The 14866-nt window shown below is 36.0% G+C and overlaps 1 protein-coding gene across 1 annotated transcript in view; it reads left to right on the top strand.

Moving 5' to 3' along the window:
* Nucleotides 1-1977: 1977 nt before the first annotated feature.
* LOC110442374 (follicle-stimulating hormone receptor-like) overlaps nucleotides 1978-14866 on the top strand; it is a 19887-nt gene continuing 6998 nt past the window's right edge. Inside the window, exons 1-6 of the mRNA XM_021485951.1 lie at nucleotides 1978-2000; nucleotides 4128-4214; nucleotides 10915-10989; nucleotides 11433-11522; nucleotides 12329-12397; nucleotides 13283-13351. Of these exons, the coding sequence (XP_021341626.1) occupies nucleotides 1978-2000; nucleotides 4128-4214; nucleotides 10915-10989; nucleotides 11433-11522; nucleotides 12329-12397; nucleotides 13283-13351 (413 nt within the window). The remainder of the gene's footprint in view (nucleotides 2001-4127; nucleotides 4215-10914; nucleotides 10990-11432; nucleotides 11523-12328; nucleotides 12398-13282; nucleotides 13352-14866) is intronic.

The following is a 14866-nucleotide window of genomic DNA, read 5'->3' as shown; positions in this document are numbered from 1 at the left end:
CTCACCTTTGAGACTACGTGTGGGAGTGTGTCGATTACGATTCCGGCTGTAAGCTTAAGAGATCACCGGTCTGCTGATGTTAAGATGACAGTACGGTCTCAGGGGCACTCAACCCATTTAGTGACCTTAGGGACTAGATATGTGTGTTAGAAATATCAATACTGTATATAGTCAATATTGTTCGCTGTATTCTCGCAAGACTATATTACACGTAGTTGTACAATGCTATTATTGACTTGTGGTGGGGAAATTACAGTCGTGCCACAGATATGATATTAATATAGATATATAAATCCTCGATCTCTGTCCGTGTAGTGTATCATATAACAAAAATACTAAACAATAAGCTGTCTTTTCGTTACCCCAGGGTATACTGAAGGTCTCCCCAATACCCCCGGGACAAATCCCCGGCGATAGTGTTTTGTTCAAGGGTACAGCATGTATACTTATCGTTAGTACTCCGGCTAACTAAAAAAAAATCTATAAACTCCTCGGAGTTGCTTGATAATCGACATTGTTCTCCGGCAGAGGCATGAAATATCTCACCAATAACTTGTATCGTTAAAGTGACTTCGTGCGTATTTCCCTATCCAGTTTTCTCCTCCTCCTCCTCCTCCTCCTCCTCCTCCTCCTCCTCATCACTTGGCTGTTACTGTTTATAGCAGTACACACGCACACTATTGCTGACTTCTGACGCACGTCCAGGGGCAGATGGTCAATGGCTAAGCCGCGAACCTTTAATTCAGACGACCTCGGTTCAATTCCCGATACGAGTGTTGAGCTCTTCCTGTATGCTGTTTTATTTTAGGATTTCAGTTTTTTGTAAAAACTAATTTGGACCCTAAGTGATAAATATCTAAAACTTAACTCAAACATCGTAGGAAAAATTAATTAAAACCTCGAGGGCTAAACTCGCTTCATTTTGAAACCCCTACAAACTCACAGGGCAAGCTCAATATGTATCGTTTCGTTAGAGAGATAGTCATAATTGGTAAGTTTTTACTGATTAACTTTTATATTGTTTAGCTCACAAATACTTTTCTATTTTGGTTCATCCGCTGAAAACACAGTCGGACCCCAGGGACCCCAGGGACCCCAGGGACCCCATGTCTCAATGCCCTTAAAATCCACCATAGGAACCGGCATCACAAGCGGGAAAAGCTTTTTCCTTTGGGTCCATCGGAAAACACTGATAGAGTCTAGGAAAAATATTTGAAGTTAAGGATGTTTTCCTAAACTTTACAATGCTTTTAAGTTCGAAACACGGAAGTTTAAAATTTTCCTTAAGTTCAGGAATTTTATTGAAACTGGGTCCTGTTGATATTGTTATAGGCATATACGATTTCAGATTTCTAATTGTATTTCACTCAGACACAAATTAGTTTTTAATAAGAATATAAGATGATTCTTACATCAAAGGCGACTTTTAAACATATATTAAACAAAGTATCATCTAAAATTCCCTTCTTTAATACCTGTAGTGACTGTGAAATAAGTTTAAATGCAAATTATTTGAGATTTTAACAAATGAAAATCCTGAAACAGGTCGAGTGGATTTGATAGGGAATCGTCAGACACATGGCTTCATGTGTATTGCTATATTGCATTTTTTTCTGTTGGAGTTCTCTCCCTTTAGTTTAGGAGAGTAGCTATATAGTGTGTCCTACCAGGGACGAAACCCGCGACTCCGGACCTCCTAGTCGGACGCTCTACCACTAAGCTAAAGGAAGATTCCTCTAGTGCGAAGCTAGAAGGCGACCTATGTACTGAACAATTAAAATCTGCCACAGCATATTTGAATTGATTCGAAATTTTTTTCTCATCAAATATTGCTGTGAACCTTTCAATGTTGTTCTCAATATATTTCCGAGATTAAAATAATATAAATCCTGTAATGATTTCAAGATTGGCGTCTCTTGCATCCACAGGTATATGAGCGGAACCGCCGTTACCAGACTCCCTGCTGGGGCGTTCAGGATGTACCCAAACCTAACACAAATGTAAGTATAAAACTACATAACAACACTTTTTTAATAAAAAATAGTTTACGACCTTGACAAACGAATTCTGAACTACTCCCGTGGACATTAACCCTATTGTTCTCCATACTTATTAATATATATATATATATATATAATGACACTTGCTACCTATGTAACCCAACTGGACTGTGTCGACCGGCGACCAGGCACGTAGCTCAATTGGTAGATCGTCCATCAAGAGGTCGGAGGGACCTGGGTTTGTAACCCAGTCTAGAGCTTGCCGTGCATTCTTTCTCTTACGACAGTTTGTGCCTGTGACCAACTCCTGTTTCAAGCACTGGTTGAATGCTTGATAACGGGTACCCAAATCTGGGTTGCAAATAGTGCTATCATCTGGGGCGATGGCTTAGCGAAAGGAGGATTACTTCGAGTCAAATTAATCGTTAAAAAATATGATTTATGATTAATAAATGTTATTTTATCTATTAAAAAAAAATCAAACCAATAAATGATAGTTTCTAAACAATACTCAATGTCATGCGGTTATTTGGGGATTAATGTGTAGCTAGTGACTATATCCGGCAAATACTGAAAAAAGGGACTGAGACAGAACCCTGAAGAACACCTGCATATAAATACGAAATTAGTTTGTTCGCCGAGAGAAACAAGTGGTCAAAACGTAGCCATGCTTAAATAAGGAAACGTGTGAACAGACTAGGTAATCGATATTTACATTCAACATCACCTAAATTAATTGAATTCATAAGTGTTAATATACTAATATATGATAAATAAACTATTATCGATATTAATGCTGGTTACTCTAATTACATACACCAATATTTCTTTAAACGAAGACTAAAGGTTTATAGATACAAAAAATGTAACACCCGGCAATACGCTAAGATAGCAATCGTTTATGGTGATCTTTGTCTATCTGATATTCCGCTCGATGAAAGATTGTCAAAGGGATTTAAGAGATGGAGACAATGGCGAAGTATAATTAGAAGAACTAAAATTGAACTGTACCAAGCCATTTGTCAAAAGAAGACGGAACTCGCCCGCAATCAAACAGTCATAGGAAACGGATTGGCTAATACAAATTCGGCAATTAATTTTGCCTTTCATCTACACAGGGAAGTTACAATGCGGGAAAGGGATATGCTGGTTTGAAAAAAAAGCCGAGCCTTAATTTACGAATTCTCATGTCAGCGGTGTCAGAAGTATCTGTCAACCGTTATCATGTTGATGCAATTAGCGGATTACTATATATAAGCTTAAAATACCGAAATAAATTGTATCCTATATAAATGACTTAAAAAGACATGGGATGTGCGTGTATACCATTCTTAAACATCCTATGTATGTTATAAGATGACATTATAAAGCGATTCAAACTCCTTCGGATAAACTAGCTTTCTAAACGGCAATGAACCGGAAGTTAACGATGCAGAGGAAATAACATACTGTGACGTCAACTTTCATTAATCTGCTGTTGTAATCACACTCTCAGATACAGGTTTGTGCAATAATTATATGCCCGAACAATCACAATGACTTCCAGCGTGTGGAAATAAAAATTGGTCACACAAATGTCAAGAAGTGTCGAGAGTGAGGCAAATCTGACTTTTAGCGTCGATTTTAACAGTGCCAAGTTTTTTTGATAAAAATTCGATATCGTTCTAATGTCTATTGCGCTGTTAATATCAGACTGACATCAAAATCTTCATGTGTGACGTCATAATCTGCTCGCTTTTAATCCATGATAATGTTTGATTCAATTTATTTTAATCTAAGGATGAAACTTGCATCATTGTAATAATTTAGAATTGACTTTGACAATGTAGGCAAGACTTTGACATAATGTTTAAGTGTAACCATCAAGGTTTTTTCAATTTTTTTTTTTTACCGAAAAATTTGGTAATTTCGATAAAATTGGTTATGCCGCTCTCAATTTAGTTTTATGATGAACGAGCGTAAAGGAAAATAAGACTTGGTAATAGGTTAAGGACAAAGGTAAAATTATTTTCATTTATTGTTTGCTATTGTAGAATGTTGTGTATGATATGGTGGGATATACTATTATGGCTGTTAATTATGACTAAAATCACTGCATTTGAGCGAATATTTTCTTTACGTTGGCAGATTTTTTCGAGATCTTCGAAAACGTCCGTGTTACTTAGAGACTCTGGACGAGGGCAGCTTTAGTCACCTGGACAATCTTCGTGTGATGTGAGTATATATCTAAAGCAATGTATAATAGACATCTCTGTGTGATGTGAGTATATATCTAAAGCAATGTCTAATGACATATCCGTGTGATGTGAGTATATATCTAAAGCAATGTATAACGACATATCCGTGTGATGTGAGTATATATCTAAAGCAATGTCTAATGCCATCTCTATGTGATGTGAGTATATATCTAAAGCAATGCATAATGACATCACCGTGTGATGTGAGTATATATATAAAGCAATGTCTAATGACATCTCTGTTTGATGTGAGTATATATCTAAAGCAATGTCTAATGCCATCTCTGTGTGATGTGAGTATATACCTTAAGCAATATCTAATGCCATCTCTATGTGATGTGAGTATATATCTAAAACAATGCATAATGCCATATCTGTGTGATGTGAGTATATACCTTAAGCAATATCTAATGACATCTCTGTGTGATGTGAGTATATGTACCTAAAACAATATCTAATGGACATCTCCGTGTAATGTGAGTATATTTCTAAAGCAATGTCGAATGGCAATATCCGTGTGATGTGAGTATATACCTAAAGCAATGCATAATGACATCTCCGTGTGATGTGAGTATATATATAAAGCAATGTCTAATGGACATCTCTGTTTGATGTGAGTATATATCTAAAGCAATGTCTAATAGACATCTCTGTGTGATGTGAGAATATATCTAAAGCAATGTATGATGGACATCTCTGTGTGATGTAATGACATCTCAGTGTGATGTGAGTATATATCTAAAGCAATGTCTAATAGACATCTCCGTGTGATGTGAGTATATGTCTAAAGCAATGTCTAATAGACATCTCTGTTTGATGTGAGTATATATCTAAAGCAATGTCTAATGGACAATCTCTGTGTGATGTGAGTATATATCTAAAGCGATGTCGAATGGACATCTCCGTGTGATGAGAGTATGTATCTAAAGCAATGTCTAATAGACATCTCCTTGTGATGTGAGTATATGTCTAAAACAATGTCTAATAGACATCTCTGTTTGATGTGAGTATATATCTAAAGCAATGTATAATGACATCTCTGTGTGATGTGAGTATATATCTAAAGCAATGTCTAATAGACATCTCCGTGTGATGTGAGTATATATCTAAAGCAATGTCTAATAGACATCTCCGTGTGATGTGAGAATATATCCAAAGCAATGTCTAATGCACATCTCTGTGTGATGTGAGTATGTATCTAAAGCAATGTCTAATGGACATCTCTGTGTGATGTGAGTATGTATCTAAAGCAATGTCTAATAGACATCTCTGTGTGATGTGAGAATATATTTAAAGCAATGTATTATGGACATAACTGTGTGATGTGAGTATGTATCTAAAGCAATGTCGAATGGACATATCCGTGTGATGAGAGTATGTATCTAAAGCAATGTCTAATGGACATCTCCGTGGGATGTGAGTATATGTCTAAAGCAATGTCTAATAGACATCTCTGTGTGATGTGAGTATATATCTAAAGCAATGTCTAATAGACATCTCTGTGTGATGTGAGAATATATCTAAAGCAATGTATGATGGACATCTCTGTGTGATTGATGTGAGTATATATCTAAAGCAATGTCGAATGGACATCTCCATGTGATGTGAGTATGTATCTAAAGCAATGTCTAATAGACATCTCCGGACATCTCCGTGTGATGTGAGTATTTGTCTAAATCAATGTCTAATAGACATCTCTGTGTGATGTGAGAATATATCTAAAGCAATGTATGATGGACATCTCTGTGTGATTGATGTGAGTATATATCTAAAGCAATGTCTAATAGATATATTTAAAGCAATGTATTATGGACATAGAGTATATATCTAAAGCAATGTCTAATGGACATCTCCGTGTGATGTGAGTATTTGTCTAAAGCAATGTCTAATAGACATCTCTGTGTGATGTGAGTATGTATCTAAAGCAATGTCTAATAGACATCTCCGTGTGATGTGAGAATATATCCAAAGCAATGTCTAATGGACATCTCCGTGTGATGTGAGTATATATATAAAGCAATGTATGATGGACATCTCTGTGTGATGTGAGTATGTATCTAAAGCAATGTCTAATAGACATCTCTGTGTGATGTGATTATATATCTAAAGCAATGTCTAATGACATCTCTGTGTGATGTGAGTATATACCTAAAGCAATGTCTAATGGACATCTCTGTGTGATGTGAGTATATATCTAAAGCAATGTCATCTCCGTGTGAGGTGAGTATATATCTAAATCAATGTCTAATGACGTCTCTGTTTGATGTGAGTATATATCTAAATCAATGTCTAATGACATCTCCGTGTGATGTGAGTATATATCTAAAACAATGTCTAATAGACATCTCCGTGTGATGTGAGCATATATCTAAAGCAATGTCTAATGACATCTCTGTTTGATGTGAGTATATATCTAAATCAATGTCTAATGACGTCTCTGTTTGATGTGAGTATATATCTAAATCAATGTCTAATAGACATCTCCGTGTGGGGTGAGTATATATCTAAATCAATGTCTAATGACATCTCTATTTGATGTGAGTATATATCTAAATCAATGTCTAATAGACATCTCCGTTTGATGTGAGTATATATCTAAAGCAATGTCTAATGACATATCCGTGTGATGTGAGTATATATCTAAAGCAATGTCTAATGGACGTCTCCGTGTGATGTGAGTATATATCTAAAGCAATGTATAATGACATCTCCATGTGATGTGAGTATATATCTAAAGCAATGTCATCTCCGTGTGAGGTGAGTATATATCTAAATCCATGTCTAATGAAATCTCCGTGTGATGTGAGTATATATCTAAAACAATGTCTAATAGACATCTCCGTGTGATGTGAGAATATATCCAAAGCAATGTCTAATGCACATCTCTGTGTGATGTGAGTATGTATCTAAAGCAATGTCTAATGGCCATCTCCGTGTGATGTGAGTATATATCTAAATCAATGTCTAATAGACATCTCCGTGTGAGGTGAGTATATATCTAAATCCATGTCTAATGACATCTCCGTGTGATGTGAGTATATATCTAAAACAATGTCTAATAGACATCTCCGTGTGATGTGAGTATATATCTAAAGCAATGTCTAATAGACATCTCTGTGTGATGTGAGTATATATCTAAATCAATGTCAAATAGACATCTTTGTGTGATGTGAGTATATATCTAAAGCAATGTCTAATAGACATCTCCGTGTGATGTGAGTATATATCTAAAGCAATGTCTAATGGACATCTCCGTGTGATGTGAGTATATATCTAAAGCAATGTCTAATGGACGTCTCCGTGTGATGTGAGTATATATCTAAAGCAATGTATAATGACATCTCCATGTGATGTGAGTATATATCTAAAGCAATGTCTAATGGACAATCTCTGTGTGATGTGAGTATATATTTGAAGCAATGTCTAATAGACATCTCCGTGTGATGTGAGTATATATCTAAAGCAATGTCTAATAGACATCTTTGTGTGATGTGACTATATATCTAAAGCAATGTCTAATGGACATCTCCATGTGATGTGAGTATATATCTAAAGCAATGTCTAATAGACATCTCCGTGTGATGTGAGTTTTTATTAGTTAGTTTTCCAAACGATGTCTAATGGAGCTTTCTGTGCGATGTGGATATAGGCATAAAGTAATGCCTACTGCGTCCTCGATACACCAGTGGTAACGCCCGCTTATGTTTTATACACCCCTTGCATATGTCATACATGAAGCAATAATGAAGGCATGCGGCTAGTTATTTGATTGATCTCAGGTAAAATAAAACTGACCAATCGCTAGGTTGATCTCTGTCATTTGAAGATCACATAGGAGCGACATCCGACTTCAAAGCCAGTCAATTTTACCGTTACGCGGCCGAGAGAATTTTTTTAAGTGTTCATATAAGAATCATGTACGTGTCTTCCTGTCTCATCCCCATGGAGGCGCACACTGAGCCTTTAACTTTGTCATGACATATTCCAGGGGTGCAGAGAGCAGAAGTGATAGTAAACCCTGGAGATTCGGGGATGTGCGTACTGGACAACTCATTGACAGGATACAATCTGTGAACAGTAACATGTTAATGACGGCAAATCAACCTAACATTTAATACCTAAAGAAGGGTCGTTAATGTATAAGATGCATTTTTAATGAAATAAGGATATCTCTAGAAGAAGCAGAGACCTCTTAAATTCAATTTGAGATAGTTCTAAATGGATTAAAAACATATATCGTAAAATATAATCTCGTTAAATTAGCTTTATAAGACATGTTCCTACTCTTTATATAATATCTTAAACACAACAATCTCAATTAGTTCGTGTGGTTTTTCTTAAGGTAAATACATATCACTTTTATGTATATGATGCTAGTTTGGCTAATACTCGTTGATAAATCTTGACAATTATTCATGAACACATACATGTACAGGCCCTGCTGTGTGAGGGACATGCGTTACTGGCAGCGAAAGCTACTAGACGACACTTGAGCATCAGAACACCTGTACAGACCCTGCTTTGTGAGGGGCATGCGTTACTGGTAACGAAAGCTACTATACGACACTTGAGCATCAGAACACCTGTACAAGCCCTGCTGTGTGAGGGGCATGCGTTACTGGCAGCGAAAGCTACTAGACGACACTTGAGCATAAGAACACCTGTACAGGCCCTGCTGTGTATGAACATGCGTTACTGGTAGCGAAAGCTACTAGACGACACTTGAGCATCAGAACACCTGTACATGCCCTGCTGTGTGAGGGGCATGCGTTACTGGTAGCGAAAGCTACTATACGACACTTGGGCATCAAAAAACCTTACAGGCCCTGCTGTGTGAGGGGCATGCGTTACTGGTAGCGAAAGCTGCTATACGACACTTGAGCATCAGAACACCTTACAGGCCCTGCTGTGCGAGGGGCATGCGTTACTGGTAGCGAAACTACTAGACGACACTTGAGCATCAGAATACCTGTACAGGCCCTGCTGTGTGAGGGACATGCGTTACTGGTAGCGAAAGCTACTAGACGACACTTGAGCATCAGAACACCTGTACATGCCCTGCTGTGTGAGGGGCATGCGTTACTGGTAGCGAAAGCTACTATACGACACTTGAGCACAGCAACTTTTAGCTATTTGCAGCATCCTTAATTGAACGGAAAACATATACAAGTAAGTTGTGGACCGATGCCGATAAAAGAAGATCGAAAAGAGGCTATATTAAAACAATCCAGTATCACAGAGTTTGAGTGTCGCTTTTAATAGTTCGAATGGGAATTAAAATATATCTATTTTAAAATTGAAGCAGATTTCAAAATTACGTTTGTTTTGGATTTAATGAAAGTTGGTAATAAAATGTCTGTGTCGCTACGCCCCATTCAACACTTCCCCTGGGGTCGTCAAATTGTTTGAATTACAAGCCAAACACACCTTCCAGGGATTGACAAAATGGAACGACAGACAAGGTTTGGACATTTTAAAAACCAAATCCAATTTCAATTACCCTCTCATTATAATGGCTTTGGTGAAATTGGTTTTGGTGTTGAAGTTGCTTGAAAATTTGTGTTTTTGAATTTAAGTACACTCATCAAAGCTAATTTATAAAGATACTGTTTACGAGTTCGCGAGGTAAGGTGTCGAGAGTGATGCATTAGCAATTATTATCGGGCTCTAACAAGGCGAAATATATTGGCATGCAACACAGAACAGCATATAAAAAGGCCAGTCGATAAAGAATCAAAATTAATTCTTCCTAATCTAAACAAGAGAACATTAAATGGATTGGGTGACACCTTCGGTTGATACGTACTCTATGGGTCAAAGGTCATGGCGTGTTCGTAAGGTTAACACGCATTATTTCTGTTCAAGGGTGTCTTGTAATGTCATAATTATAATGTTACAGTGTCAAACTGAAACCCGAAACTGTCTGACATCAAAGCATTGCACTAAGGTGGCTACATGTAATATATTGGGGTCAGTGCAGAACCAATGATATAGGAATACGTGATCACATTAAGATGAATATGTGATAACACCAAATCATGATATCATTTATTCTTGATATTCAGGTTTCCCTCAAATCAGGGAGACATTGGAACGTTGGCGATTACATTAAATATAAATGAGTTGGTTCTCGAACGGGAAAGATATAAACATACTTTTTAAGACGATGAAATCCTATTGTATTCACAGAGACAACGTTTCCGATCTAAACCATAAAGTGTCGTGGAATAATATAATATCAAGAATTCAAAAATTCAATAATTTAAGTCTAATATAATTTCGTTTCCCCTTCTTACAGAAGTTATTCACTCTCGTATATGTTTTCCTTTTCCTTAATTACACAAGATATGGAAATACAGGCATTTACTGACACTTATTACATCTGCTATAACATTTCATCGCAGGACAACGTCAGACATTCTGGGTGTCTCTCTTGCTTTAGTGATCATGACCGCCACCTTCTTATGAGTTATCGTAAGTTTCTTGCGTAATCAGTTACCAAAGATATACCTTGCACGCCGATATAACATGTTGACTTTTTGTTTACTAATTTATTTATTCATTTTTGTTTGTGGTTTTGGGGATTGGGCGTGAGACAGGGTTTATACAAAATTTCACATTGATTGACATGTATCAAGGATAAACATTACATATACTTACATTTTCTGTGTTTACAGAGGCATCATTGGGTGTGAGCGACTCCACAACATTGGACCGGGGGTGTTCGGACAGTTCCAGCTTCTCGATACTATGTACGTCTTAAGCATTTTTTAAAACATGGTTCTAACGTTTAACACATTCTGCTTTATACATTGTATATAATTATTTCTCGGCAACCGGATTTTCTTGTCCTGAAAAATGATGAATATCACTTTTTTCATGAAATTCCATCAGTTTATTCGCTGCTTTTAGGCCTGTTGATAGAGCATCAAGGTAAGCCCTTTATAAAATACCATACTCATGACTATTTTAGCAATAATAACGGAGCGAGGTTTTAATTATAACAAAGTTTCAGCTTTTGAATAAAATGATATAACGAACGCTGATAAAATGGCAACGATAATGTGATCAAAGTCTGTGGTGACGTTTACACATACATTAATGACAGGAACACATGTGACCACACAGCAATGTACACGTCATCAACCGATTGAACACACTGAATCTAACTGTGCTAATGATGTTTATGTTACAGAAAGATTTACCGTAGCGGGATAACACGGGTACCCAACATGGAGAGCTTCAGTACCAGGAACAGGGATACTAATGAAATAATGCATGAGATGTAAGGGCTAATTCTGGTTATATTGACCGTTAACTCGGCATGTTATTCCGTCTTTGCGTATTGCAGAGTTATCTTCTCTTGTGAGTAGGTATTGATTGTTACTTCATTGGTCTGTGTGAGAAAATTACGTCGTTTTCTCAAAAATTGATGACGTTACTCTCGCAAACAAATGACGTAACAATCAATACCTGCTCACAAGAGAAGATAACTCTGCAATATGTAAAGACGGAATAGCACAACACACACACTTGCTTGGCTGTGATAAAGGTAACTCATAGTTAACGTTTAGTACAACCTTAGTATTGTACGGTTAGTACATTGTATTTATTAAGGATGCCTGTCCTATTGCAGACAAAACACTAGAGAATTCCATTGGTTTTCGTACAATAATGTAGATACACATGTAACATGACTGGGCCAGAATACATCCGTTCAACAAGTAGCTATGTTGATTGGAGCGACAGAATAATGATCCTAGTTTCATTGTTTGAACCCTGGTCTGGCTTAATTGCATTTACATTTAAAACTAGAATGTAATCATATTAACTTTTTTTTCATAAAGAGTTCTTCAAGGAATGGACTTCCTTTCCGAAAAGATTAATGATAGCTATAGCCGTGCAAGGAACAATCCAATACATATCTTCAGTTTTTGGCAGTTGTACAGGGATCCTTAAATATGATTTAAAACGAGGATGTTCGCTGAATTGACGTTTGATCGAAGACTAACATTACAAACGCAGACACATACAAACACAGAGAGAAGCGGTGAATGTGTTAATAATATTTTCGTTTCCTTTCTTTCGCAGAGACTTTTCAAACAACAAGATAGAGACAATCGAGGCGCACGCTTTCATGTCCATCAAAACAAACTTCCTGTAAGTATCTTTATCACATAATCGGCCTGTTATCCATTGAACTCGCCCGTGTAATATTTTTTACATATGTCACTAATGTAAGATACCCTGGAGCGTTTTTCATTGGCTGTGCCAGTCAGAAATCGATTGTGACGTCATAATATGGACAATGACGTGACGTCATAAATTGTGATTAGGGCAACAAAATGGCTGTCTCCGTTTGATTAATATAATATATATAAATATAGAAGGAAACTGTTACGAATGTAGTAATTACACAGTAACGACGAGAATGGCTATATTGTACTCATGAATTCGAAGTGATTGGGTCAAGGCTCGCATAATTAAAAGCTCCTAAGACTCGTTTCATAAAATCTCATATGAAATGAAACTTATTTAATATCCTTTATCTATGTAATATAAGTACGATGTAGGTATATCATGAAATTGGGTTCAATCCCAGATTACCTTACCTTTGTTTATTTTATTACTTTCAATAAATAATTGGGAATAATTTCAGAATGTTCCAGCTCCCTGAAAAGGCCGCCAACCTATAATATTGTATTTTTCTGGATACACAGGGAATTACGTTTTTAACAGAAATTTCCAATGCCTGTATACAGTAGAAAATTGGCGGAACTCTCAACGTGAAAGCTTTATGTATATTTACACATGTTCGCCAGCCTATTTAATATACTCTCGGTACTTCTTTTCTGGTATGAGACCTAAAGCCTATTAACTGTCGTTGATTTACTGGTCTTCCAGACCATTTGGTTACCGTTGATGCCACATTTCTAATTGTGTAATAGGGTATTCGTACATTTAACAATCAGAATGAGAAATAGTTACTACTGTAAATGTTGAAGAGTGATTCTTGTTTCTTATTTATCTATCTCTTTTGTGCAGTAAACTGGACAATAACCGAATTGTAAAAATCGAGAAGAGTGCATTTTACGAGGCGCAAATAGTCAACCTGTAAGTATTTTAACCATTATGTGTGACAGATGCCCTTTCATACAAAAGTACTTACACAGAAAGTTATGCTAATGTTGATTTACATAAAGAGGTATATCTAAATGGTACTGACCAACTTCAACAATTTGAAGATAAAATATCTGAAACGTATACAGACATTCTTTTTTCATACTTAACATAGAGGTAATGATATCACTTCATTTGACTAAAATTATGAAGTAGGACCGCCTTGTATCCACGCATTGAAATGTAGTGGCTCTGTTGAGGATTATGAAGCATTTGAAGAATATACATAATGTTCTTACTTTAACTAATGTGGTCAAATTTTTATTGAAAGTTAAATATATTAACCTTAGAACCAGTGATTTTTATACAGGTATATATTATTCGGTTAAACATTTTCTTATTTGAACATAGTTGTCTTTATCCCGAAAATGCCGATGCAATACTTAAACGATATGCTTACCATCTGTAGTGGCTGCTAGTATATGGCCCTGACAAAACAGCAGTATGCGGACATTCCACCGTTATCGTGTCATTGGCCTACCCATGCTATACCTCTGATTTTCAAAACGTTTCAAAAGTAGTATATCAAACTGTTTATATGAAACGACATCAACGCCATGATGAGGTGATGTTTATAAACGTATAGATCAACACAGTTAAATTAAGGACACATGCTAACTTTCAGATTGTGGACGAAATCTCGAAATGTGCGAAACCCTCATTGAGTCTGTTATACTAAAGATTTCACAAACGCCCTAACGCATGACTTTGAAAATTCTCATAAAGGAGACATAAAAGTAATAGAAAGTAACTCGTTAAGAATGTTAGGGCACCTTTCCTTCATCAAACGCATTGAGAAAAAAATGTACATACCCTTAGGCTGTCCAATTAAATTAATTTGCACTTACATGGTGTTTTGTAAGAAATGATATATTCACTGAACAGTTGTTAGTGTTATGACAAAAATCAATCTTGTCGACTTTTTTTTTTTTTTAAATTAACAAGGACTATTAAAATGCTCGGCGCGGTATAGTATATGTTGTGTGATATTTACAATAAATGTGTGATATTAACATAAATGATGTGTGATATGTACAGTAAATGTCGTGTGATATTTAGTGTATGTTATGGGATATTTACGGTACATGTTGTGTTATATTTACAGTATATGTTGTGTGATAATAACAGTGTATGTTGTGTAATATTTACAGCAGATGTTGTGTGATATATACAGTGTATGTTGTGTGATATATACAGTATATGCTGTGTAATATTTACAGTATATATTGTGTGATATAAACAGTGTATGTTGTGTGATATATACAGTGTATGTTGTGTGATATATACATTGTATGTTGTGTAATATTTACAGTATATGTTGTGTGATATATACAGTATATGTTGTGTGATATATACAGTGTATGTTGTGTAATATTTACAGTATATGTTGTGTGATATATACATTGTATGTTGTGTAATATTTACAGTATATGTTGTGTGATATATACA

The sequence above is a fragment of the Mizuhopecten yessoensis genome, unplaced genomic scaffold (assembly GCF_002113885.1).
Source record: "Mizuhopecten yessoensis strain PY_sf001 unplaced genomic scaffold, ASM211388v2 scaffold716255, whole genome shotgun sequence".
NCBI classification, from domain to species: Eukaryota; Metazoa; Mollusca; class Bivalvia; order Pectinida; family Pectinidae; genus Mizuhopecten; species Mizuhopecten yessoensis.
This window is presented reverse-complemented; position numbering and strand designations above follow the sequence as displayed.